The sequence below is a fragment of the Vidua macroura genome, chromosome 10 (genome assembly GCF_024509145.1).
Source record: "Vidua macroura isolate BioBank_ID:100142 chromosome 10, ASM2450914v1, whole genome shotgun sequence".
Lineage (NCBI taxonomy): Eukaryota > Metazoa > Chordata > Aves > Passeriformes > Viduidae > Vidua > Vidua macroura.
The window spans coordinates 20,091,174-20,116,521 of record NC_071580.1 but is presented as its reverse complement, the minus strand read 5'-3'; the positions used below and the strand labels follow the sequence as shown (position 1 = coordinate 20,116,521).

Sequence of the window (25,348 nt, the reverse complement as noted above, 5' to 3'; positions counted from 1 at the left end):
AGGGACACCAAGGACACGGAACCGCTGCTGCTGCCGCACGGAAATCTTGTATTTATTGAAAAAGGTCGCATCTGCTCCACGGCTGCGGTCGTCATCCCGGACCCGATGGGTGCGTCAGCCTCCGAGGGAAGAAAATGAACGAAATTAACAATAGGCGGAGAAAGGAGAAGCAGAGACCAACATCCCTCACACGCCCCTTCATCCCATGGTGCTTCAGCTAAAGCCAGGCGGGTTTTGGTTCCATTCCCACATTCTGGAGCCTAAGATTTGGTGTGCACAGGATGCAGCATTGTCCCAGCAAAGCCAAGGAAAAAATGTCCCTTTTTAGGAGACGATGCAAAAGCCTTTGGGAATTCGTGGCTAATTTTAGACAAGGCAGGAGATGGTATAAGCAGATTTGGAGCCCAAGCATTTGTGTTTTCTTTTAAAAACCACCTGGAAACAGAAAGCCATGTGGGGTCTCCAAGAGCCCTTGCCAGGCAGAAGGCGAGGGGGGAGGGCAGGGCAAATGTAAGATAAAACACATTGGAAAGATAAATACCCCAGTTTCACAGTGCCAGACACCCGAACGATGGGTGTGTTTCAAGGTGACTCTCCCCAGTCACCTTGTGTCAGGTGTAGGAACCAGCAGCAGCTGAATCCGTGCTGAAGGCTCCAGCTTTTAAAGGTTCCAGCTCAAGGCCCAGAGAACATCCGACACCTATGCCTTGCCTTACCTGCTAGTCCTTGCTGTTGCTCCTCCTCAAGGGGAGCTGTGCTTCCTTGCTCTCTGGAAAAGCTGTCTGGCACCTAGCAGCAAGAGCACATGGATGAGACAGGAACATCCCACAGGTGATCCAGGTGAGCCCGTGCCAGGCAGGGCCCCAGGTCCCAGCTCCCCCTGAGCAGGAACAGCCCTCCTGCTGTCCTGGGCCAGGTCGGCTCAGCAGGGACAGCAGAGGATCTGCCTGTCCAGGGTCACCTGCTGAGCTCTCAGTCCGTGCACAGCAAGAGCTGGGGGAAAAGCATTCCCAAGAACAGGCCAGCAACATCAGCAGAGAGCTGCAGGCTTTAGAGATGCCTTAGGAGCAGCAGGTAACACATAAGTAAGACAGTTTTGCTCCTGAGAAATGTCATTACTTTAGACCACACACACAAAGCCAGTGCCTGTGGTAGTGGCTTAGGAGGTTGGCTGGGCAGAGAAAGGGATTTTTGCAAGGAAAGCTCTGCTTTAGAGCTATGCTGGCCATGGGGAGCTGAAGCTCTCCTCTTGCATGCACATCTACAGGTGTCTGAAGCTTTAGTGACCCATTACCACCATGGGCTCTCCTCCACGTAAACCCTTCCTTTCCCGTGCCAGCTGTTTCAGGATGGTCTTCTGCAGCAATGGTGCATCTGCTCCTCTTACAACAGCCACTAATTCTCCTCCCTGGAAGGTGTGGAAAACAAATCAGTCAGCAAGTGCTCAGGTTGTGTTCTCTGGGCTCTGGAATTCCCCACAGCAGCACATCACCCACATCATGTACACTCCTTCCCTCAGAGCTGCTCTGCTCCACAGCAAGAGGGAAGCTTGGAACAACCTGCTCTGTGTCTCCTCATCAGTCTCAGGATGAAGCAATGCAGCTTGTGAGAGGAGTGAGGTCCTGCAGAAGCAGCAGGCTGAACCTGAAGGCTCCACATGGCAGCACACTGGCTGTATATTCTTATCTGCACAGCATTTGATTACCAGCAGATACAGAGCAAATAAAATTGTCCCATAACATGTGAAAGAAATAAAATATCCTCCCCAAAGGACCACTGTTCCCACCAGCAGGTCACATTTATTGCTATGCAACCACTGGGAAAATATTTTCACTCACTGTATAAAAGAGAAAGACAGGCTCACATTGTCCTCTGTATTTTTCCAGGGCATCAATGGAATCAACTTCAGCCTAAAAGGAATGTAAAATAAAATAGGTGTTTCTAGAAAAGCATTTCTGCTCCAGAGGGATGCACACACAAGTGCCTGGACTCAGACACCCTCAGCTGGCTGGTACGCATCCCCCCACACACAGGAAAACACCTCTGGGTCCCAGACTTAGGGGACAAAATGACACTGGTCAGAGCCAGGGGCACAGCCAGCTCACAGCTCAGTTCAGAGCCTGAGAAGCAGGCAGATGTCACCTGCAGGAGCTGGAACAGCACTCCTGTGGGACAGGGATATCTATTCCCAGCAGCTTGCCTGGGTGAGTTCCAGAGAAAAAGCCTGAGAAGTGAATTCAGGGCTCCTGCCCATGAGACTGAGGAGTGCCAGGAGGAGTTGGAGTGGCAGCAGAGACAGGAGGGCTGAGCCATGAGAAACCACACTGCCCTCAGCTCTGTCCTCAGTCCAGAGCTGCCACCAGCCAGGAAAGGCACCAGAACACAAAGTCACCACATGGCTGAGGCAGGGAGGGACTTGTGAAGGGCTCCAGTCCCAGACCCTGCCCAGGGCTGGGCAGGGCTGCTCTCAGTGCTACAGCAGGTTGTGGCAGTTTTGAGCTTTTCCAAGAATCAGCTCTGCACAGCACTCTGGGAACTGGTCCCAGTGTCCTACACTCCCACCTGAATACTTTTATATTTACTTGGACCTTTCCCTGCTGCAACTTATCCCATTATCTCATGTCCTGCTGCTGTGTTTCCCTGACAGACATCAGTCTCTGGCTTCTCCATCCTCCCCTCCACTGGACATCTGTCCCTTTTCCTCTCCAGGGTGACCAAATCCAGCTCCTTCAGCCTCTCCCTCTACATCAGAGGCAATGTGTTAATAACTCTGTCTAATGTTTCTTTCTTAAGTAGAAATCTGGAAAGCATAGAGCAGTTGAAGCCTGAAAATCCTTAATTATATGAATTCTTATAGATATACCCAAGCCCCTGTATGTGGCAGGTTCAGTCCCAGCAGCTGCAACTCCTGCACTACTTTGGTTTGGGCTAAATATTGGAAAGATAAGTGACTTCAGCCCTTAGACCTCAGCTGATTTCAGAGGACTGGGTACTTTAAGCAGTGCCAAGTGAGATCTTACCACAGCAAAATGCAGGAGATTACTGCCAACCTCATTCTTGATTTTTTGGAACAGATTCACTACTGGTTTGCATGGGCCACACCAGGCTTGAAACACATCGACAACTGCAAGCAGGAAAATGGGTCAGAACGAGGCACAAACGGGTCAGTTTAGACACAGACCAATAGACCATGTGCTACAAGGGCTGGATTCAGCTCTGAACTGGGAGCCCTTGCAAGGTTTGAAATGCTGCATCAGAGGACAGAATTACATTACAAAATACCAAGAGTATTACTTGAATTTTACTACACATTATTACGTTACTAAGAATGATGTGGAGGAGTCTTAAGTAGAAACATGGGCATGGCTGTGACCTTGGAGATAGCAAACTTCCCATGGAAAACTGCTGCACAGAGGTAGAGCATATGAGGTTTTCCCAAGAACCTTGGGAGCCAGGGCTGCTCCTTGTGCTGGGGACACTCCTGTTCCAAGCAGTGGAGACTGGATGGACCAGCACTGCTTGGATTGCATGAGGACTGTCCCACATAAATGAAGAGGACTACAACCTCCTGCTGGTCTCAACTCTGTTAGAATATTTTTTTCTTCCATTCAGGTTAAGGGGACTAGAGAGACTAAGCATCCTTAACACTGGTAATTCCTAACAGTCCTGATGTCCTTTTAACACAGAACAAGAACAATTCAGTGTGCTGACCAAACCCTTACCAATGAGTCCTTTGAGACAAAGCATTTCTTCCCAAAGCTCCTGGCTAGTAACGTTAATCTGTGTGGAAAATTGAAAAACACAGTAAAAACCACAGTAATTCATCAGGTACTACCCAGTTGCTGCAAACATATTGACAATTCACTCCAGAGGGACAAACCTGCCTGAAGAGGCATTACCAGAGCACTCAGGAAACTCCTCTGACTGTGGTTCTCTCACCTCTGACCAGCTGATCAGGATGTCTCACAAGATCCAAGGAAAGGCAGAGGGAAAGGGCAGCAGCATCCAGCCAAGGGCAAGTGCTCCCATGGTTAGTGGCACTACTGGAACAGTGGCTGCCTGGGGATCCCAGACTCAGTTTGCAAAGGGCTGTTCTGGGGGTTGGCTGGGGCCCCCAAACTGGGATCCCAGACCCGCATCCACTTGTCAGGATCTCCATCTGCCTGCCCAGGGTTCCAGTTGAACCACACCTCGTTCAGGCCCAGTTCTCACAGGATTTATGAACCACCTGATTCTCCAGCAGCAGTTTCTCACCTTGCCTGCACACAAACTCTATTTGAGATGTTTCAGCCTTGATAAACCAAACTAGTAAATACACAATTTCCATGATGTGTGGGCACTGGAGGGTGGTCTGAAGCCAGCATGTCCTTACCTGAATTCCCAGCTGTTACCTAAAGACTTCCAAAGCACAGTGAGCAGAGAACACAAAGTTCTGGGCTGGGAGGGGCCCATGGAGTCCTTCATCTAATCTCCTGCACAAAACTCAGCATTAGATCAGTTTGCTCAGGGACTGATCCTGTCAAGGATGTCCTAGACCATTCCACACACAGCACCACCCACTCTATTATCCCACACTCCCAATACTGTTATTAGAAAGGATATAATCCTTCACATTTTCCCCATCTTACAGGACTTGCCCTTCAGGATGTACTTAGAAAAACACAGCAAGTTAAAATAAAAAAGGCTTCTGGAGAAATGCAAGATCTGGTTTTGTTCATCCTGAACAATGAAAATTCCTGATTCCTTCCTCAGTGGGTATCATCAACCCCAACTACATTTAGACTGCAGTGGAAGACAGTAAGTTTCATCAAGGCCAGCTATTTCATAATAATTAACACCAATGGGCATTAAAGAGCTGCTAAAATCTCACAGCCAAGAATTCCAAGAGTGGGAACTCCAGTCCAAATGAAATACTCTCTCACAGGTGTTCAGAGCTACGTCACTGGGGGTCACACTGGGCAGTTTCTCCAGGGCCCTGTCCCGCTCAGGGAACAGGGAGTTGTTCAGACACCTCTGTTTATTTGCCTGTTCAGCACATGACCCAAGCTTAGTTTTCTCAGAGAACACCTGCAGAACTACAAAATTTAATTATTCCTAGTGCTGGGACCACCCTTGGAGTGTTTCACAGAATGCTAACAAGTCTAAATTATTTATGACAGTATTTTGTAGTAATGAATTTGGCCATAAGTTCAAATGCTGGACTCAAGTACTGCTGGCACTCTTCAAGGTGCTTTGCTAATTTGGATATCCTGAGGCTGCTTGGAATTGGCTTCTCCCTAACAAAAGCAGATCCCTTCCAGGACATCCCCTCATGTCCTACACAGGTTCAGCTTTCATCTGCAGATGTAAAAAATCCCAGATGTGCAGATGTAGACCCAGATTTCCCTTCACTGCCAAAGGGGCACGGTCTAGTTGATGTAAAGTTCCCTATCCCACAGGAACACAACTGGACAAGCAGCAACAGAAACTATTCCTACCTTCGTAAAGTGCCCCTCTTTCCTTGTTACACATGTCCACATTTCCCAGTTTAAACAACGAATAAACAAGGTCATAGAGTCCATAATACTTTTCATTATTTCTCTCTTGTGAATACTGAACTGCTCTCAAAATTTGAAGCAGATCTGCAGAACCCATTTTTGGTTTTCAATGTTTTTGCATTGTGAACTGCTCATAAAACCCCCTTCTTCTCATGCAGTAGTTATAAAGCATCACTAGGTCACCTGTGCAGTGTAAACAGGAAAGATTCCTCTACACATCACTGTGAAATAGATTTTTCAGCCTTTGAGTCTTTCTTGTATCTTCTGGCTTTTCTAAATTTACAGCAATCTTTCTGAACATGACCTGGTCAGAAACATCCAGTAACTCTTGCCATCCAGGACATATGCCAACCCCACGCAAACTCCTAAATGTCCTCTGAGCTATTACCTCACAAAACAGAGGCATTTTGGTCTCTGACAGCAGCCAAACCTGTGCTAGGCCCCAAGAGCCCCAGACACAACCTGCAGCCATGCAGCAGCTCCCTCTGCACCCCACAGCCCTGACTGGGGACACGTGTGACCTGCCAGGTCCTCCCACGCCTCCCATCTGCCTCCAGGGAGGCCTCTTCCCCACAAGGACCTCACAGTGGGGCTTTGCCAGCAGAATCTGAGATACCCCAAGACTGAACTCCATCCTTTGCACTTACTGAGAGTTTAAAAGATCTAGTAAAGGCCTACCTACTACTGACCTGCAGCACTACCTCCTTTTTCTTTGTAGCCATCCTTCTGCAGGAACAGGGTCCTTTGAGCAGCTGTCCCAAACACAAAGCACTACAGATGGCTTCTAATCACCTGGATCCAAGTGCTGGCCAACCTGCACCACAGAGAGAGCTTTTTACCTGTCTCTGCTGCTCCAGCCCGGACACAGCACCCACAGCAATGGTGCAGTGCTCCAAACCTGGACACACCTTTGCTCACACCTCCCCCAAGAGCCGAGGTGCTGCTGCAGGGCCTTAACTGCAGCTCCCTTCCAGGGCCTTGTACAGCAGCTGGCAGGACCCCAAGGCTGCCATGGCAGCGCTGGCATCACCAGGGCAGCGTCAGCCCAGCCCAGCCCGCTCCCTCCCCCGTGTCCAGTGCCGGCTGCAGCGCAAGTTCAGCTCCATCTCCCCTGGGACTCCTGGAGCAGCAGCTGCAGGTGGAGCTTTTCTGCCTCCTATGCCTGCCTCACCTGCCTGGCACCTCCCAGCCCAACACTCACCCTTCCTCTCCAGTCTTCCCACCTCTCTCCTAAACTGGGGGCTCAAAGCAAGGCGTGGGATCCAGGCATGACCTCGCAGCACTGAGCAAGGCTGTCCCCACCCAAACAAGCTCGGTTTGTGGTTTTCTTTTCCTCTCTGCAGTGAGAGCAGTGCTGGTGCCCAGCACCCCAGGTGATGCTGTTAAGGCAGGGCTGCTGCTCTTACCCCATCCCTTCCCACACCTGGGCACATTGGGCTGCAGGGGCACACCTTGGAGGTGCTTCATGTCACACAGCATACAATGCCTGCTGGCCTGGTCCTCCAGCTGTTCACAGTCCTCCTGGCTGAGGATTCAGGTTTTGGTGCATCAACCCCCTCAGAATGTCTCTTTTTGTAGCAATCAGCCTAAAGAAAAGCCCTGATGATTTTAACCACCACTCGCAAACTGACAGCTCTTGTGCTCACATTTCAGGATTACCAATGAAAGCCCTTTTAAAGCCATTTTCTACTCTTCAAGAACCTGATCTCAGGCTTAGTTATTCCTCTGCCTGCTGTGTCACTGCTTCAGCAGTTTTGAGGAGGCGCAGCATCCATGGCAATAGGTAAAGTCTGTACAAATAAATATTAACAAATATGAGACGTTTGCCTTTAGAATATCCTGGCAGAAGCTGCTTTACACAGGTTACTTGGCTTCTTTCACTGTCACAATGCAAATCTGTGACTGGAACAATAGCCACATGATGTTTTATTTGATTTTCTGTGTGGGAAAAACAGTCCAAATGTGGAATGAAAGTGGTGGGGAGAGCCAAGGGTACCATTGTCTGACAGCTGGTGTCCCAAATGCCCTGCTCAACTTCACTTTGTAGCAACATGTAATCTCTGAAAGGAGGACTCCCATCACTAGACCCATGTATAAAGAGAGGACATACTTATCAACATCTGTCAGGATAGTTTTTCAGCAGAGAAATGGCCCAAGAACAGCAGAAATCCCGGTGATTCATTTGCTTTGGTTCTGTAAGCAATCCTGGAATTCACAAGCTGCTGCTACCTCATTAAGTTGGGAAAGCTCTGGGTGACCAGGAAAGTCTGTCCCACTGTGAATCTCAGGCTGTAGAGAAGCTGACATAGAAAGCTCATATTTCTTCAGGAAGCTGAGAAAAATCTAAATGTTCTGGTAAAGGTCTTTTTATTTACAGTATTCTTCTTTTTGTACATACCTATAGCATCATCAAAAATTATTCACAAAGTTTAAGTGAATGTAAAAATGTTCTCATCCAACAGTTTGTCCTCTCTATACCTGTGGAAAATGTCAACTGTTCTCATGCAGCAACAAGATTGTCTGAGCATTAGTTTTTAGTTTTTCTGGCAGAATTTTAGGAAACCACCTCAAAACTTGTACAGAGATACTTTTACTCACCTTTTTTTCTGAATACCTGTAGGCACCAAAGTTCTATAGAATCAAACTCAGATTTGCTTTTAGAAATGTGAGCTGGGGAAGGATGAGAAGAGATACATAAGAACTCAAGCTCTTAAACACAGACAGGAGTGCAAATGGATCAGGGAGATGCCCACTGGACAGTTTTGCATTTACAATACCTGCCTCAGAACTTTTTTCTCAGTTCAAGCAAAAATATATTTGATTGAATTTTATAAACAAGGCTTTGCTTCTGAGGTACCGAGATTTAACAAGTTCTCACATATTTTTACTTTCCCTTTTGTTCAACCCCCAAAGTCCATCATGAAACATTTGCAGAAGGACGTTAAAAATTGCCACTTACTGCAATGCTTGGGGGAAATATGTCAGGTGCTCACTTTTATTTGTCTTTGAGAGTGGAAGAAGTTACATGAAATGCAGATATTCTCCTTTGCAACCAAGTGATAACAGTTATCTGATACACAACACATTCAAATTCCAGGCCAAACTGTGGTCACATTTTCTGACACAAAGAGTTACCTTGGAAAAAAAGTAAGGCTGTCATCACAATTTGACCTTTTGATTAGAAATAAAAGTTTTAGATAATTATCAAAATTGGTTAGCAAAGTTACAGACTTCTCTTCTTGCTGCAGCCTTCCTGAAGCTCAGTGTAAGAGAAGAAGGATTTGGTTTAAGACATTGGCTGCAAACTCTAGTGCCTGTTAGTGCTATGTAAATACAGTGTCTGGAGAGTCTGACTATGAACTATGGTCTCCAGAAAGGAGACCTGGGCAGTGAGTCAGAACCCTGAACTGCCTGAGGAGACTGGGAAGTCACTGGGCTCTGTCATTCCAGCCTGACCTCACAGAGTCCCCTTCACTTGTACTCGTGTTTCCCCCTGCACACTTGCAGGCAGCATTTCAGGAACATCTGGACAGTCCAGGCTTCTGGATGCAGTCACACCTCACCAATTATCCAGCAATCTAAATCCATGCATGTGTGTATAGCTGCATATATACAGAAAATCTGGAGCAACGTTACTGAGTATAAAACAAGACAGAAGCCCCAGTTTTTCCATCCCTTCTCCAACTTAATGCAGCCAGTTGATAATTTGTGGAAATAATTTGGAAGTCACTTAACTATTTGTGGAGATAAAGGATTCAAAACAAAAGCAATCTCTTAATCCTGCTTGCCAGCTCCTTCTAGTCTCTGGAGGATGTAACTTCTGCAACACACTGTTTGCTCCACTGATGTCAGTGATCAGAAAATCCTTCTGACCATGAATAAGCCAATCCTTCAGCAATTAGCTGAGCAAGTTCCTGGCTGGCAAAGCAGGAGCTTATTCCTGCTGATCTTGCAGCCACCTGCTCCTTTCTGAAAAGCATCAGTCATGCTAACCCTGAAGTATGAGCTTGTTTTCTAAAAACATAAAGAAACCCAAACCCAATCCAGTTGGCCCATTCCATGGATTTGAGCATGTCATCGATACCTGGTGACCTTGTATTGTGGCAAAGAACTCTTGGACCTTGTCAGTACAGAATGTGCTGCTTGGAATTTGGAGTCTATTGTCTCCCTCTATTTTTCTCTTTAAAAACGAAGTATAATGTAAGTTAAGCTGAAGTTCAGAAATGCATATATTTTACTTAAAAACATTCATCTCTTCAAAATTCAAAATAAACTTTATGGGATACAACAGTTTGTTTTTTTTTTTAAATAACATTTCATTCAAACGGTATATAATTCATTGAAGTATTCGTACAGCAAACAATGGTTAACCCTTGAAAACCTGTAGAAAAAGATTTTCACACAAAAAAAAAAAAAAAAAAAAAAAAAAAAAGGAAAACCAAAAGTGAGGTCTCACACCCACACACTCAGCCTGGCACACACACGCACTCAAGCACCCACGCACCCACACAAGGCTGCAGCAAAAGCAGAGAATTGGAGGCCCAAAAGGAAAATAATGACTGATTGTTCTATCTGAGAGTCCAGGTAGCTCAGGAAAAAAAAACCAAAAAACCAAAACAACCCCCCCACCCCGAGTCCTCTGAGTAAAGAAACTACCTCAAGAAAATTCTCAAGTGCACTGGAGACCTGATCATTTGAACTGTTTCTGCAAAGCAGCTCCCTGCACCTGAGAAAAATGCAGCCCAAGGTGACTTGTGCAAATATAAGGAGTCAGGAGTATCTCCTGCTATTCCTTAAGTAGACATGAGGGGTGTCCATAGATTCAATTAGTCTTTGATCATGCAAGGTACTGCTGGAGTGCTGTCTTCGCCCTGCAAGAAAGAACAACCCATTAATTACAGGAATCTGGCTTCAGCAGCAGCAGCTCCATGGGCAGGCTCAGAGTGTGCCAGCAGAGAGGGAGGGAGGGAGGATGGCTTAGGAAAAGGCTCCCTCACTTTGGAAGGATCTAGGCCGTGGTGCAGAAATGCTCTGTGGGGGTCGTAACTGCTAAAGAATCCACCTGGCATCCAAGGATAACCTGATCCAGCCAAGCACACTGGACCCCAGCATAAACTGAGGCACTCCCAGCATGGTGGGGCTTGGGGATGTGTGTTATACACACCTTCCAAAACCCCTTAAGAGCAGTCACTGAAGAGCAATTGCTTTCTGTAATACAGGTGTACCATGGAAAGCAGGTCTTTGAGCTGAGAAATCAAGGAGTGTCAAGTCAGAATATACCAAAGGCACATTAGTCCTGTCAGGAATCCTGGCCCCACCAAAAACATACAGTGAGGTGAGAGGGAGGAAGGAGCCAGTCTAATAATGCAACTTACATAATCTAATATTGCACAATGTTTTTGTTAAAACAAGAACACCTCCCACCAGTGGGCTAATCACATGGGTTAATTCTGAGTTTCCTCCCACCTAAAGTGAGACATTTTGCTCTTCCTTTGTCCCCCACAGCTCCCAACCTGCTACCATGACCCTAACACACTTTTCCAGGACCTGATACAATTCATCAACACTGAAGAAGATTATTTATTTGTTTCTTCCCAGCTTTCTGCTGTGATCACAAGCCATAATAGCTCATGGAGGGGGCTGGTGTGGCAGCAGTGGGATATTAAAATGTTCCTGATGATCATTTTCGGGGCTAATAATCTGGCATAGATTTTAAGATGAGAAGCCCTAACTGCTACAAAGATGTCTAACACTAGAGCATCTTTCATAAAACCAAGAATACCAAATTTAATGCATTTTAAAAATAACTGCACAGTTTTGAGTTGTGTTGTCTGTGTGCGACATCTTTCAAAGATCAGATTTTCTCCTTTGTGGAATAAATATCGACTGTTGCTAACTGTAGGAGGGATAATTGCAAAAGGTTAACATAAAACCCCAGAAATTGTCAGTAACTTTTGGTTTTTCATGTGTTTGGGAAGCAGCCAGATGATCTGTGTGGATACTAACACAGGTAACAGCACAGGTGTGTGCAAAGTTACTGCTGGGCTTAATTAGTTCAAAATAATTTAATTGAGATTAACAACTGTAGTGATCCTGTATTATCTTCATACTCACTTGTCACACAGATTTGGATCTGAGGACTGACTCAGTTTATGTAGAATGTCTACTACTCCCATGTCTCGCAGTTTGTCTTGGCGCTCCTGTGAACCTGCAACAACAACAATCCTATTGTTGGGAGTGGCACCAGCCCAAGGGTCTGCAGGAAGCAGAGAGGGGTGGGAGCAGGAACCAGCTAAAGGAGGGGTAAGGAGCAATGTCCAGCTACAGCACAGCCATGGAAAGACTCCCTCAAGTTCTGCCTGCTTCCCCAGGGAGCTCCAGCTTCTTTTGCTGTGCTCTGTGTTTGGAGCCAAGAACATCTTGAAGGCAAAAATCTTTATCCTAAGGTATCCTGACTTCAGCTGTTTTATTCTCATCTCTGATCTCACAGGATTTGGATGCAGAGAACATTCCCCTGGAGGTGTTTCTGAGCCTGACTTCTGCCCTCTCCTCCTCTCACCATATTTGCCTGAGCAGCACCATCCTTCAGCCCGCTCCTGGTAACCTCCCACTCTGCCAGGCCATGACTTCTCCCCAAATGCCTTATCCATTGCTCCCAGTTCCACCCACAAGTCCTTTAGCTGGTTTCAGCCCAAGCCACTTAAATCAGCCATACTGTGGAAAACTTCTTTGGCAGAAATCCCCTTCTAATCCATTTATTCTCTCCAGTGAACCTATTCCCTCAAAAATGAATTTCCATAGTCCCTTTAGATCTGGAAGCTCTTACAAGAATTGTCTTTCACTCCAATAGTTTGGAGACTTCACAGAAATGCTACAGGTGAAAACCTCTCACTATGTGTCTCCAGTTCCTGTTTATTGTCACTGTGTCCTTGTGCCTTCCCCAGAAAGCTCTCTGCATCCTCTTCAGTGTCTCCTGACCACTCCCACATTCCACACTACACCTATAATGCTGTGTCCCATTATACTTTGGATCCCACTGCGCTGTGCACTGCAAATAATTGATTACTATGCAACAAAAGCTTTTTGATCAGGATAGTAACTTGTCTGTGCATTAATAAGGAGGGTTTCTTACCTTCCTCTTCATTCCATATGAGATTAGATATACAGAACATGGCAGCAAGCTGTAGTTTAGCATTTGAATGACTCTAAATATAGAAAAATAGAACTCAAGTTTAGAAGAAGAAATTCAGAAATTCACAAGACTTGTATTTTGGCATTCATCATGTAATAAATAAGATAGCAAAGCTGGGATTAATTCTTATCTACATCTTCTTTCAAAGATAGGGCCATAATATAAGGCACTTGGGTAGTGGTCAGTCACTTCCTTCCAAATGTTTACTGACATCTTCAAGATATGCCTTTTCCAATCTCATTAAATGTTTTCTATGTAGATGATGTCACTAATATATAGTGAATAACCCTAATATATAATTTCCTAATATATAGGAAATAACCCCTGGATTTTCCTTTTAGTCAGTTCCTCTGTACACCTCTGCCATACAGAACTGTACTTACACCCCACTGGTTATATGGAAATTAAATGCATGATAGTGAATAATTCACAAAACAAAATCCTAAAGCACTTTCCTCTTTTCATTCCTGCAAAAGACCAACACAAATCCTGTAAGAGAAATCTTCCCTACCATGTAGTATTTGATTTTCTGCAGGATGTCATCATTGGTCATAATCAGTTCTTTTGCTGTCGTGCCATCTGCTATATTGGCAAGGATACACAATGTCTGAAAGAGAGAAAAATGGGAAATTATTTGGCCCCAGATCATATCCCATGACAGCTTCTCTGACAGCTTTGAACTTGGGACAAACAATTCCTTTAATTTGTTTTAATATCTTTAATCTGGAGGTTCCAGCTTGCTCACATCTAGGGCCAATGCAAAGGAGTTACCAACTCTGGGGAGCAGCCCTGGTCAAAAACATTAATCACCATTTTAAAATGAAGAGCAGCACTCATTAATTCATTGCAAGGAAGAACATTTTAAGTCTCTTATGGAAATCTGCAACATATAGAAAGAATAAATGCCCTGGAATATAAAGCAGTTTGTTCTGTAGCAGTGGCTGGGGGGAAAGGAAAAACAACAAACCCCAACCATTTCCACCTCATTCTCAAGGCCAGGAAAAGAAGAGACAGATGTCTTTCTGCTGATCTGGCAGAGGAGTCATTTGTTTCCAACAAGTCTAATCACAGTTGTCACCTGCAAAGGTAACTCCAGCTACTTCTGCAGCTGGTTATTTCTTTCAAATTAGAGAAGCCATCCCACAGGATGCCCTCAAAGCAGCCTGGCCCACGCTGGCACTACCTGCACAGAGCTTTGACTGGCACAGCCCCTTCCCTGGCTCTCAGGATCACCAGCAGATACTCCACAAGCTCTTTCCCAAAGAGCTCTGGAAGAACTTGACCATCTTTTCTGGACATGTTGGGAGGACACAGGAGCACGATCAGCACTTGCATGGTGCTTGTGTCCAAGCTGCACTGCACTGTGTCAGCAGCTGCAGAGACTAATTACTTCCAAGCTGCTAATTACATCCTGATGAGGCCGGCAGTGACAGAGACGATCGCTGTCCTGCTGCAAGCAGGGGCTCTGGTGCAGACAGGTAGTACTGGATCTTGAAATAAGAGCCAGCTGCACCACAGGGACCAAGGAAATGCTCAGTGGACATAGGACCCAAACTCCAAAGCCCATATTCAGCCCCAGCCCTTTCACAGAGCATTTCCCAGGTATGCTGGTTCTCCTGTGAAATAATTTGGATAGGTGTGGCAAGGTGAATAAGCTACACCAATAAAGGCCATTCCTGTCACCACAGCTTATCAGGAAGACCTATTTAGAAAGCCACATGTGGTTAGTTCTCAGCTGTTTCAGACCCATGGTGCCACTAAACTTGCTAGCAAGAGTCTTTGAGGACTTTTTTTTGCTAATTTTCACTTAAATTGCCAAAGGAGGCCTGTTGGCCTTCAGCCTGTTCATCTCTGAGCAGGGATTTAGACCAGCTCTACTCCTACACTCATTTCCCATGCTGCTGGCTCCCCATATCCAACCCAAGCCAGAGCAACCCTCTGACATCTCCCACAGCTCCTTGCTGCCCCCATCTGTCCCCACCACACACCCAGTATGAGGAAGGAACAAGGTTCTCCCACTACCTGTCTTGTCTGGCACAAGAGTTATCCAGCCAAATCCTGCCCCCCTATCCTCTAACTGCTGCTTTAGCACCCCCACAGCAGCTGTCCTTGTACATTGGCTCCAGGACGCCATTCCCTGCTTGCCATCTCCTCTTTCCTTCTACCTTTCCCCTTGAGATTGCTTTTCTTAAGTTGTAATTTGTCAGGCCAGGTCCCTCCCCACCTTTTCCTGGGCTGCACCAGAATGCTCTTTCCCCTGCTGGTGCTTCTCTTCTATTCCTACTGATTCCTTCCTGCCATGCAATGGCCCCAATTTAATTCTTCTGCTCTCACATCCCTCCTCTTTGCCAAACCTACATTTGCAAAACCAATCTTAATTTAGTTCAAACAATTTTGTAACACTCCATTAGAAAGAAAAGCATTCTTGTAGGTACTGAAGTTATTCATCTGACAGATCTCAGTAAAATATTCACAGCATATCATAATCCCAAACAAAAAATGACATGTTGTGAACAGTAAGCATTCTTTGCTCTCTTATATTTTATTCTGCCAAGACAACACAAAACAGAAAAGGTACCTGCTCTTTGACTTCTATATTGTGCTCCCCTTCCAGAATGAGGGTCACTGCTTGCATGATTTGCTTCCCATGAGTGCTCATTATGTGGTCTATGTGCTGCCAAAGCAAGGATGAAATACATTTAGTGTAACTCCCCAGATAAGGAAGGAACATTCCTGTTTGAATCACTCCAAGTGAGGACTAGCAACACTGCACACAGAGCTCCCAAACCAAGAATTAATCACAGCAGAAACACTTTAGAACATCCTTCTTCATGTGGAGCCTGCTTTTGTCTGAGAGAGCATCATATGGTGCTTTCCCTGTCACCTGAAGAGCAGACACTGCTGTCCCAGTTCAGGTTGAGGCCTGAACCCTGCTGACTCAGGCTTTAAATGTGTGATGCTGTAGTTGGAAACAACCACTTCTCTTCTGATAACCAGGGGGTAATCGAGAGGAGTGAGAAAACTGATGTTTTTTCTCTGGTATTTGCTACTCTGTTCCCTGGGACACTGTGCCCAGGTCCAACAGTCACATTTCCAAAGCCTTAAAGAGGACAGAGAAGTAAGCCAGATGCATTGGTTACTGTCAGGCAAAACTGCCCTAAATTCACAGGGTCACAGCTCAAAGGTCACTTGATGACAGACTATGAACACCTACACTAGAATAAAAGATAAAAGGTTAGACAAGCTCTACTGGATTAACTGATACCAAACCTCAGGAGTGGCAGCAAACAGGCACCAGAAATGACCAGCACACAGTACACTACAATTCTTTAAGACCTCAGGGATTCTTGTAGAACTTATTAAAATTGTTATTAAAGGGATTTCATTGGAAAGCTGCTGAATGAGTTATTATGGAGTGAGTTTTGGGTAGAGGTTGAAAATGGCTGGTTCTAGCTCCAAAACCTACCACAGGAAGCAGTTCCAGATGGAGAACACCTTAAGTGACAGTGAGAATTATCAGGGTGAATTCAATGAATGACAGGCTATTAAGTATTTTTTCACATTAAGACAGAGCTAATTTTTTATCAAGGTTATTGAGACTCAATGAGTAAAAATATCAGAAGATTTTTTCATAGTGACCTTTTTCTCGTAGAAACACAATATGTGATAAATGCACAGAGAGGCTTCATGAGTTTTTTCCCCTCAAAAATGTTGGCTAGCCAAATTCTTGCTGCATATTTTCCCTCTGTTCTTCACTGGGGATTACCCCTTCCTTTTCCTCCACTAATATCTCTTTCTCCCTGTCAAAAACAACTCCTGGACTTATATTTTCCAACTATTTTATTTCAGAGTGTAAAAATGAACGTCTGCATTTTGTGAGTGCACAGTCCCACACCAAATTCACAAAGCCAGTACTATCTATGTAAATGGATAAGAACAGAAATATTTCAAGTGCCAAGGAAGAAGAAAGACCAGTATCTTTAAGATCTGGATCTTCCCATACACTGACTCAACACTGCAACCCTCAGTGTTTTTCTGGAAAAGCTTCACAGAGAAACTACGAAGAAAATAATGTTGCTAAGAGCTAAATGCAATGGAATTGAACATTAAATGAAAAAGTCTAGCTCTGATAATAATTACAGTGTTTCCATGGATGCAGAGGATTCGTTCAAATACTTTCTCACACTGATTTGCACATTTGCTTACAGGTATTTGAATAAATCCAAGTGGTGTTAAAACAGGAAAACGTCTTGCACAGGCACACGGGATTGGCTGCTTGTTTGATCAGCTTTCAGAAGGTCTGTTTGCAGCTCTACTTACTGGGCGAGTGGAGAGAAGATTCCTGAGCAGTCCCAAGGTTTTCATCAGAACATTTACATCGGAATCAGAAAGCAACTGAAACAACTGCTCCGTGCTCAGACCTCGCAGGATGTCTGACTTGATCTTCTGTTCCGCTTGAAATGCCATATTCTGAAACAGACATGCTTTTTAATGGATTCTTTTTACCTGAAAACATCAGCTTTCATTCTTTTAGTAGATTATTCCCTACAAGAATATATCCTCCCTAAATTAATCTTGCAAAAAGGCTGTAACTTATGAGCAACTGCTACACAGCGAGTTCAATTTCCACACTGTCTTACACCAGACCTGGTTATTACCTGCTTTTATTTGCCCCCTGGCATGCTACTGACACTACTTAACTGCTTCCATGAATGATCTTGGCAACAAAATTAGTACCAGAACTGAATTTATTTTACTTTATGGACTAATGGATGAAGTATTCCAGGCTGACGCTGTTTTTCTTCTGCAGTTTGGTGGAACAACAAGCCAGATTTCAGTTATGTCATTTTTAATAACAACTGACAAGTTCTACAAGATATGTTCCCAAACTTTTTAAAGCACACAGCCACAAGTGGTATTTCATTGGGGTGTCCTACTCACCATTAAAGCCCAAATGCCGTTCACTCGCAAGGCAAGATTTTCACTCTGGGTTAAACTACATAGGAGTTCTATGGCTCCTGATTCTAAAATAGGCTGAAAGAAGGAGGGAAAAACAGATCTTTACAAAACTACTTAGACTAACTGCATATATGAAAATACTAAAAATATACTCCTTATATCTTATTCTTGAGCTTACAACATGTCCCCACATGAACTGGCCATGCCACACCCCATATCCATGACCATTTAAAAGTAGGTTTTATGAAAAAAGTCAGGTCAAGGCAGCTGCCTTCTCCTTCATCTGTGTTTGTGGAGACAGGGATGCACACACATTTATATGTGTATATACATCATCTCACACTGCTGTGATATTACACACACATCTGCCACACCCCACAAGCAAATAGGTTTTCCTAGCAACTTTCAGCTTGGGACTGCTCTCCAAGAACAATCTTCCTTGAGTGAACACATGATTCTGGGTAATTAGAGGGATATATGTCACTGTTTAAAAAAGGTTAAGGACAATGAAAGCTACTTGACGCCATGCTTGACATTGAATCTTTGTGTCCAGTAATCAGACCAAATGAAAACTTCAGCATAATACAGAAAACTGTAGACTTCTTGATTGAACTACAAAACCTTGTAATATCATCTTTAAACGACAGGAAAAATATCAATACATGCACTTTTCTTTCAGACTGGTTAATGTAATGGAAGTGAAGCTTGGAACAACTGCTTTCCTCCTGAACTGAACTCACTGGTTCATCCAATGAAAGCAAGAATGTGTGGAAGAGGCTGGATGCTGCAGGAGCAGGCTCCTCTCTGAGCAGCAGCAGTTTGTGCCCAGCTCACCTGGTCCCAGGAGCTCTGCACTGCAAGAACCTGCCAGGGATCTCACCACAGTCCCTGGGGCTGCTCTACAGCCACAGCACTGGAGCCGTTCCCAAACTGGAATGAATGACTCAGCTCACAGGGTACAACACAGAGCCACTTCAGCTTTATTCACTTACTGAAGTGACTGGTGGATTACATACAATTTTCAAAATACAATGGAGAAGAAAAGGGCAATATGTAAAAAAGATCAGATGCCTTATAGAGGCTTTCAAATCTAGTACCTCTAAATATTTCTTCCCCTTATAAAATCAATATTTTCTTTAGGCACTGATGCTTTTGACATGAACTATGTGTCCTGACAGAAAACCCAGTATTTCACTCCAATCTGAAGTGGAAACACTAAAACAAAACAAAACAAAACAAAACAAAACAAAACAAAAAAAAAAAAAAAAAAAAAAAAAAAAAAAAAAAAACAAAAAAAACAAAAAAAAAAAAAAAAAACAAAAAAAACAAACAAAACAAAACAAACCCACAAACAAACAAAAAACAAAACAAAAACAAAAAAGAAACAAACAAACAAAAAAAACCAAACAAACCACCCAACCCCCCAAAAAACCTAAAGTAAAAAAAACCCTAAAAACTCAACCAAAAAACCAAAACTAACCAACCAAACAAAAAGAACAGAAAAACTGAAAAAACCCTACAAATAACCCACAAACACTTGACCTGCAGTCTGCTAAAAAAAGCCCCATGGCTGGCCTCATGGCCAGTGAACTGTGCTTGGCATTATTTCAGTTAATTTGCTGTCTCACAGATATGATTGAAACCACCAAGACAACTGACAATTTGGTACTCCATAGAGCCCTGCAGGACCTAACATACAGCACAATCTTGCAAATATTTTCTGTAATTAAAAAGTAGTTTGGACTTGGGGAATTGTTGCACTGCAGTGGAGTGTTGATTTGTGGGTATGATCTGTATGAAATACAGACTCTGCAGAACCAGATATCCTGTACTGTCCATCAGAGAACAATAAAAACACAAGTCTCAGCTAAGCCAGCATTTTCAGCATTACAGTAGCAGTAATTCTCTAAGACAATGGATCACATTGCAAATTATCAGTGTGGTTTCTTCTTGTTTATGATCTTTCAAGATAACAGTATTTTACAAGTAAAAAGGAAATGACAAAACTTCATGTCTACTTCTTTTCTTTAGAGACCAAATTAACCGTCACAGCACTGTAAGCAGATGATTTTTTTTTTGTTCCCAAGCTATCAGGGGCATAGGCTCTGTAACATCACAGCTCCACAACATGTCACAAGCAATGGCTGCCAATTAACATGCCTTTATACTAATTGAACCATTGTGTAATCACACTTTAGTCCATCCCTTCTCCCTGCTGCTGGCTAAGTACTCACCTCCTTGCTTGGAGAGAATTCCAGAAGAAGATTGCATAGCGTGGAAGATGCTACTACAAGAATTTCATTTGGAGCATTCTGTAAAACCTGCAGGCACAGAGGGGAGAGAGAGGGATTCTGTTAGCGAGATAACAAAGAGATCACTAAAATGGAATACCTGGAATTATGCTGTAGCTGGATATTCCAGACTTCCAGCACCAGGAGGTGCTTCCATGCTAGCAATCCAGACCCAGACAATGATACACATCACAGGACAAACTGGAGCAATGCATTATTTCACTGAAGTCAGATTTGAGAGCTTTCAGTCCAATTTAGTAGAAATCACTGGGGACAAGCCCTGCTCTGCAAAGGACACATATGCAGAGGAAGCTCCAGGAGGAGTCTCTTCAACCCCTCTGTACCTTGTGCTAAGCACAAAAGAGCAAATTCTCTAAGGAGCAACCTCTCAGAGGAGCATAGCCTGAGACAAGTTATAGTCCCCTATCTCTGCCTGGATCTCCAGCAGCACCAAAACACCAATTCCTAAACCAAACACATTCCTCTCTTGTTCCCTACTGCCAACAACACCTTCTGTGCTCCAGCCACTTCACTTCTGAACAGTCAAGTCAAGCTCACTTCAGGAGATTCTTATGGGTGTCAATACTGCCCAAGCCTCCAGGCATGCTACCAGACTTGGTCTGTTCTGCATTCTCAAGGTCTCAAAGATGTTGAAACTGAGAAACTGGTTTATTTATCTGCACTTATGACAGTGACATTACAGGATGAGAGATAACATGTCTTACACACTTGAATCTCACTTAATCTTGTGGAAAATTGCACTATATGACAACTATATGTCTTTTTAAAGGTCCTTCTGAGCTCTTTGGTTTCAGCTATAGAATCTGCAATGAGATGTAAGCGGTAGAGAATCACAGGAGAAAACACAGATCTAAATTCTCTTGCAGGGCTCACAGACCAAGTCTGAACTGTGCCATCTAGCCTGAGTCTGACATTAAACGACATGTAGTGCTTGTAGTGTCCTACAAGGATTGCAGGACTGAGAATAATTTAGCTTCACTCACTGATGATAAAAAATCCACAAAAACAATAATGAAAAAAAGGAAACAAAAGGCCAACCAAAACCAAGCATGAATCACAGGCTTGCTGCTGTTGGCTTTTGTTGACTTATGACTTTCTTAGGAGAAGGCCACAGGATTTTGATTTCTAGGTAATTTGTATCATGATTCTACAGCAAGGCATGCCAACTGAACAGACACCTCGTGTTCCCTGAATGGACCAGAACACTCCAGGCACTGAGAGCTGACTGCTCCTCACTTACCTTCATTAAAGGCTTCCATACAGCATGATCCTGAAAACTTGTCCTGAGCTGCTGGACAGAACGGGACAAACTGTGCAAACATCTGGAATGGAAGAGAAATCTTCCCTGTGAGACATGCACACCCCCATGGACACTGCTGTACACACCCTGTTGCTCCACAAGGATTTCTGAGCTGGGAGGCAGACAAGGAGAAGGCTGGAAACAGCCAAGAGAAAACCCTGCACCAGCCCAGGATAACTGCCCCTCTCCCCCAGGAGGGCTCCCAACAGCAGAAGTGAGGTCAGAGCAGCTCTCAGTCAGTTCTCCCAGGTGCAGCACAGGCTGTGACAGAGGTTCTGGATGAGGACAGGCTCACCTGACTGCAGCCAAGCGCACCTTGATGCTGGACTCGGACAGGCCGTTAACGATACGGTCCATCATGTTCTCAGTCTCAATGATCTGGGCCAAAGAACTCAGGTCAGTGCACAGCTCAACAGCATTCATGGCTTGCTGGGGTTTTGGCTGCAGCATCTTCAATGTTACATATAAAAACTGCAGCTAAAACCAGCACACCACACTCTCTTGCCAGATTAAGTGGGAAGTTTTGTGTATCTACAGACAATTACGAAATAAAAAATCCATATTCTATGTTCCACCATGGCTTTTAGTCATCAAGCAACAAGAGGGTGATTTATTATATATAAGTATCTATCTATCTACACACATACATATATATACACAAACATATATGACAATTACCCTTAATGTCATATTAAAACAGAAGTGAGCAAGTGTGAGTGCACACAACATATACAAACTACAGATCAGAGACAGGTTGTAGAGCTGTGTGGATAAAAAATATCCAGTAGCTCACCTGCCATATTTAGACAAGGCCAGCACAAACACTTAAGACCAGTATTTTGCATAATAAATCAACTTTGGCATGTACACACCCACTGCTTATTAAAAGCTGTGTAAAAGGAGGATCTTCACTATTAACTAAAGCAACAAAAGAGGAGTTTATGGTGTTGAATTCTGGAGATCCTGAGTGGTACCCCACTGATAAATCCTCCTGATGTTATCTTTTCATGCTGTGTTCTGTCCCCTTCCTTCTGCTTTTCCCCTTTAACCAGCAAATAAACTAAAAAAAAATTCCTGTCTTCTACACTTGCTACATGACAGTGCAAATCCATGATTAATTTAAAAAATGCTCCTTCTAATTATTAATTTATTAAATCCCCTCCACTTTCCACACATTAATTTTTAACTATGTGAGTGGCCCAAGCAACCAATCTCTTTCCTGTAATGTTTGAATCACCAACTGCTTTGTTGTGACAGTGCAAGGCCTTGGTCACTTGAGAATTGGGAAACAAATTCTGACTTTAGTTCCCAATATGAACAGACTTTCCAGTTTTTTCTTTTTTTTTTAACATTTGTCATATAATGGAATAAATGAGAGCAGAGGTGTATTATCTCTCCCAGAACACAAGTTTCAGAAATTTCTCATATGCCACAATAATACTCCTTATGGAGTAGCCAAGTACCAAAAATGCTGAAAGACAACTCCTTGTGCAAGTCTAGTTCATCACTGTGAAGATGCTCACGTAACTTTACTTTTGTTATACTCTGATAGCAAGACATTAATTTTTGTTCCAATTCCACGCAATCTGAAAGTTTATATTAATGAAGGAAAGAGGTCTCATTTCAACCTACTTACATCATACCAGGGAAAACCTTGGGAAGGTGGGAATGCTGCCTTCCAGCTGCCCCTGTGGCTGAGCAGTGGCCCAGCAGGCTCCCCAGGCTCACCTTTTTGCGGATGTCCTCGTCGTTAGCCCCCAGCGACGCGTACAGCTTGAAGGCGGCCTGGCGCAGCTCGTGGGCGTGCTTCAGGTCGTGGTCCAGCTGGGAACACAGCACAGGCACCAGGCTCAGCCACCAAAACAGCTGCAGTGTGATATTCTGATTTGTTCTACACCCCCTCTGTCTGCCACCCCAGGGGCAGCCAGAAGCACAAAGTGCTGCTCCCTGAGCTCACGTCCACATTTACCAGCAAAATGCAATATCCAGAGTTAAGAATATGGTGCATTTCTCTGCTGAGTTATAGAGAAGACAACTCTGTCTTCAATTTGAGGCCAAAACAAGGTTAGGACTCTATCAAGATCCTATTCAGGTAAAAGCTATTCTTATCTCCCAAAAGAAACTTAGAGGAACTAGCCAGAAGGAGTGAGAAAATTGGGAGAGAATCAAGACAAGTTTTATCAAGATAACTGAAGCAAAACCAGGAGCCAAAGTTGGCCTCTAAATCTCAGGCCATGTTAAGGAGGGTGAGGTTGGATATCAGGAAAAGGTTCTTACCCCAGAGGGTGCTGGGCACTGCCCAGACTCCCCAGGGAATGGGCACAGCCCCGGGGCTGCCAGAGCTCCAGGAGAGTTTGGACAATGCACTCAGGGATGCTCAGTGTGGGATTGTTGGGGTGTCTGCACAGGGCCAGGAGCTGGACTAGATGATCCTTGGGGTTCCTTCCAGCTCAGGATAGTCTGTGATTTTATGATACTTATATGCACTAAATGCATTATAAAATAGTGGTGTTTGAGGCTGACCCTGCTTGGAACAGCAAATCTGGGCTCTCAGATCTCCTCATGTTCTCTTCTGAGAATAATTCCATGACTCTGACTATCCTCAAAACTGTGTACCAAAGTGTTCCACAAAATAATGTAATCTTCAAAGACTACACAAAATGCCAGGAAAATGACAGTATAAGGTAGCAAAGTGCTGAAATAAAAGAAATGTCAAAAATTAAGCTCTATGAGTAATTCTCTCCAGTGCAGCTATATTGGAGCAGAAGTATTAAATAATTGTCATAAATATTTTAAGCAGACAAGTTCTCTGTTTGGCAGATTCCTAGCTCACTCCTCACGTAGTTTTACCTTACAGGGTGCAATTCCAAGCACTCTGTTCAAAGCCAGTACCCTGGATTCCCAGCTGGCTGCTTCTACAGACTTACTGCACACTCAGAGCACTGTCATAATATTTAGAATTGCACCACTCACTTTTGGAACCTGATCATATTTTTGATGCTACAGCCAATATCCATTATTCCTCAATAAGCTACTAAACTTCCTTTTGCTCAGTTTTTTATACTGTAACTAATTTTTTTATGTTTCATTGGCATTTTTATGGAGCATTCAAGAGGCTCTCTATGCAGAATTAACCCCATTCTATAAGGGTCAGGGAAATGAACCTGTCTCTTGGGCCAGTTTCAGAAAAAAAGCAAAGCTCTGTAATGTATTTTTTCGGCTTCTTTCTAATAATCTGTCTCAGTAAGGCTCCAAGGTACATCTGGTCTCTGTTTATCCAACATCTTGTAAGTGCAGATAACTCATAATATGAAACAGTGCACGACATCCACACGTTTTTGTGCTTTAACACAACAGAATCACCTCCAAATTTCAGATTTTCCACAAACCTGACCTAAGAATTGAAAACAAATCTCTCTTCACATGGACTATTGTCTCTTATGAAGCTGAAATGTACTGGTTCCTGAAGGCAAGATGTTTAAACTTAGAGGATGGGAAAACCAGATATGCACACTTTTGTGTGGTCAATGAAGTCTCCAAAGAGCAGTGACTGAGACTTGGAGAGTACAAACATCAAGAATGAAGTCCTGCTGGACCTCTGGTCACCTTTCAATTGCAGACCTCAGGCATGAGGTTTAACCAGAATTTAAAAACCTTGTCCTGAGCTGGTTTCTTTTTGGATTTGCCCATTTCTCCAAGGCCGAGAGCCGGGTCAGGGAACGCACCCTCTTGATGTCGGTGATGGCACTGACGGAGCTGGGGTACTTGAAGTAGTCTGCCAGCATGACGATGAGGTGGTCGGTGATGCTGGCCATCCTCTGCAGCTCCACGTCTGTCTCTATCAGGTAGGCCAGAGTCTCTGCCCCCTCCACCCGCTCCTCCAGCAGTCTGTCCTTACTGCACATCCGAACCAAGCATGGCAGAGTCTGCAGAGATTAAAAAAAGGAGTTTCTAGTGCAGCTACATTGATAAAGAAACTCCAAAGAAATTGAACAACTGTCCTAGAGCAATGCTCTGCATTCTTCTTTAGATAAGAACTTTCACAGAC

At 44.1% G+C, this 25,348-nt stretch overlaps 2 protein-coding genes across 8 annotated transcripts in view; both read right to left on the bottom strand.

The window, feature by feature from the left end:
• Positions 1-25: 25 nt before the first annotated feature.
• On the bottom strand, positions 26-6,019 carry NME9 (NME/NM23 family member 9). 3 transcript variants are annotated; one of them, XM_053986007.1, is made up of 6 exons: positions 3,723-6,019; positions 3,021-3,124; positions 1,839-1,910; positions 1,295-1,408; positions 717-789; positions 26-119 (listed from the first exon to the last, which is right to left on the bottom strand). In XM_053986007.1, exons 1-6 carry the CDS (start codon positions 3,823-3,825, stop codon positions 115-117), a joined length of 471 nt encoding a protein of 156 aa, XP_053841982.1. In that variant the 5' UTR covers positions 3,826-6,019; the 3' UTR covers positions 26-114. The 3 variants fall into 3 exon arrangements, with proteins under 3 accessions (XP_053841982.1, XP_053841981.1, XP_053841983.1); XM_053986006.1 differs by having other exon boundaries at positions 26-789; XM_053986008.1 differs by having other exon boundaries at positions 26-789; positions 1,865-1,910.
• A 1,868-nt stretch (positions 6,020-7,887) lies between these two features.
• ARMC8 (armadillo repeat containing 8) overlaps positions 7,888-25,348 on the bottom strand; it is a 63,123-nt gene continuing 45,662 nt past the window's right edge. For all 5 annotated transcript variants that reach the window (XM_053985889.1, XM_053985890.1, XM_053985891.1 and 2 more), the window contains 12 exons: positions 25,026-25,226; positions 23,029-23,124; positions 21,596-21,678; positions 21,241-21,322; positions 19,923-20,009; positions 17,671-17,763; positions 17,050-17,199; positions 15,308-15,403; positions 13,241-13,336; positions 12,670-12,742; positions 11,652-11,745; positions 7,888-10,408 (listed from right to left, as the gene is read on the bottom strand). In XM_053985889.1, the coding sequence (XP_053841864.1) occupies positions 10,375-10,408; positions 11,652-11,745; positions 12,670-12,742; positions 13,241-13,336; positions 15,308-15,403; positions 17,050-17,199; positions 17,671-17,763; positions 19,923-20,009; positions 21,241-21,322; positions 21,596-21,678; positions 23,029-23,124; positions 25,026-25,226 (1,185 nt within the window). In that variant the 3' untranslated portion in view covers positions 7,888-10,374. The remainder of the gene's footprint in view (positions 10,409-11,651; positions 11,746-12,669; positions 12,743-13,240; positions 13,337-15,307; positions 15,404-17,049; positions 17,200-17,670; positions 17,764-19,922; positions 20,010-21,240; positions 21,323-21,595; positions 21,679-23,028; positions 23,125-25,025; positions 25,227-25,348) is intronic.

Coding starts and splice junctions, on each gene's coding strand:
- NME9 (XM_053986006.1), bottom strand. CDS start 3,825: ATGAATTACTGTGGTTTTTACTGTGTTTTTCAATTTTCCACACAGATT. Junction 3,125..3,722: donor TTGTCTCAAAGGACTCATTG/GTAAGGGTTTGG, acceptor TCCTGCTTGCAG/TTGTCGATGTGTTTCAAGCC. Junction 1,409..1,838: donor CTGTCTTTCTCTTTTATACA/GTGAGTGAAAAT, acceptor CACACCTTCCAG/GGAGGAGAATTAGTGGCTGT.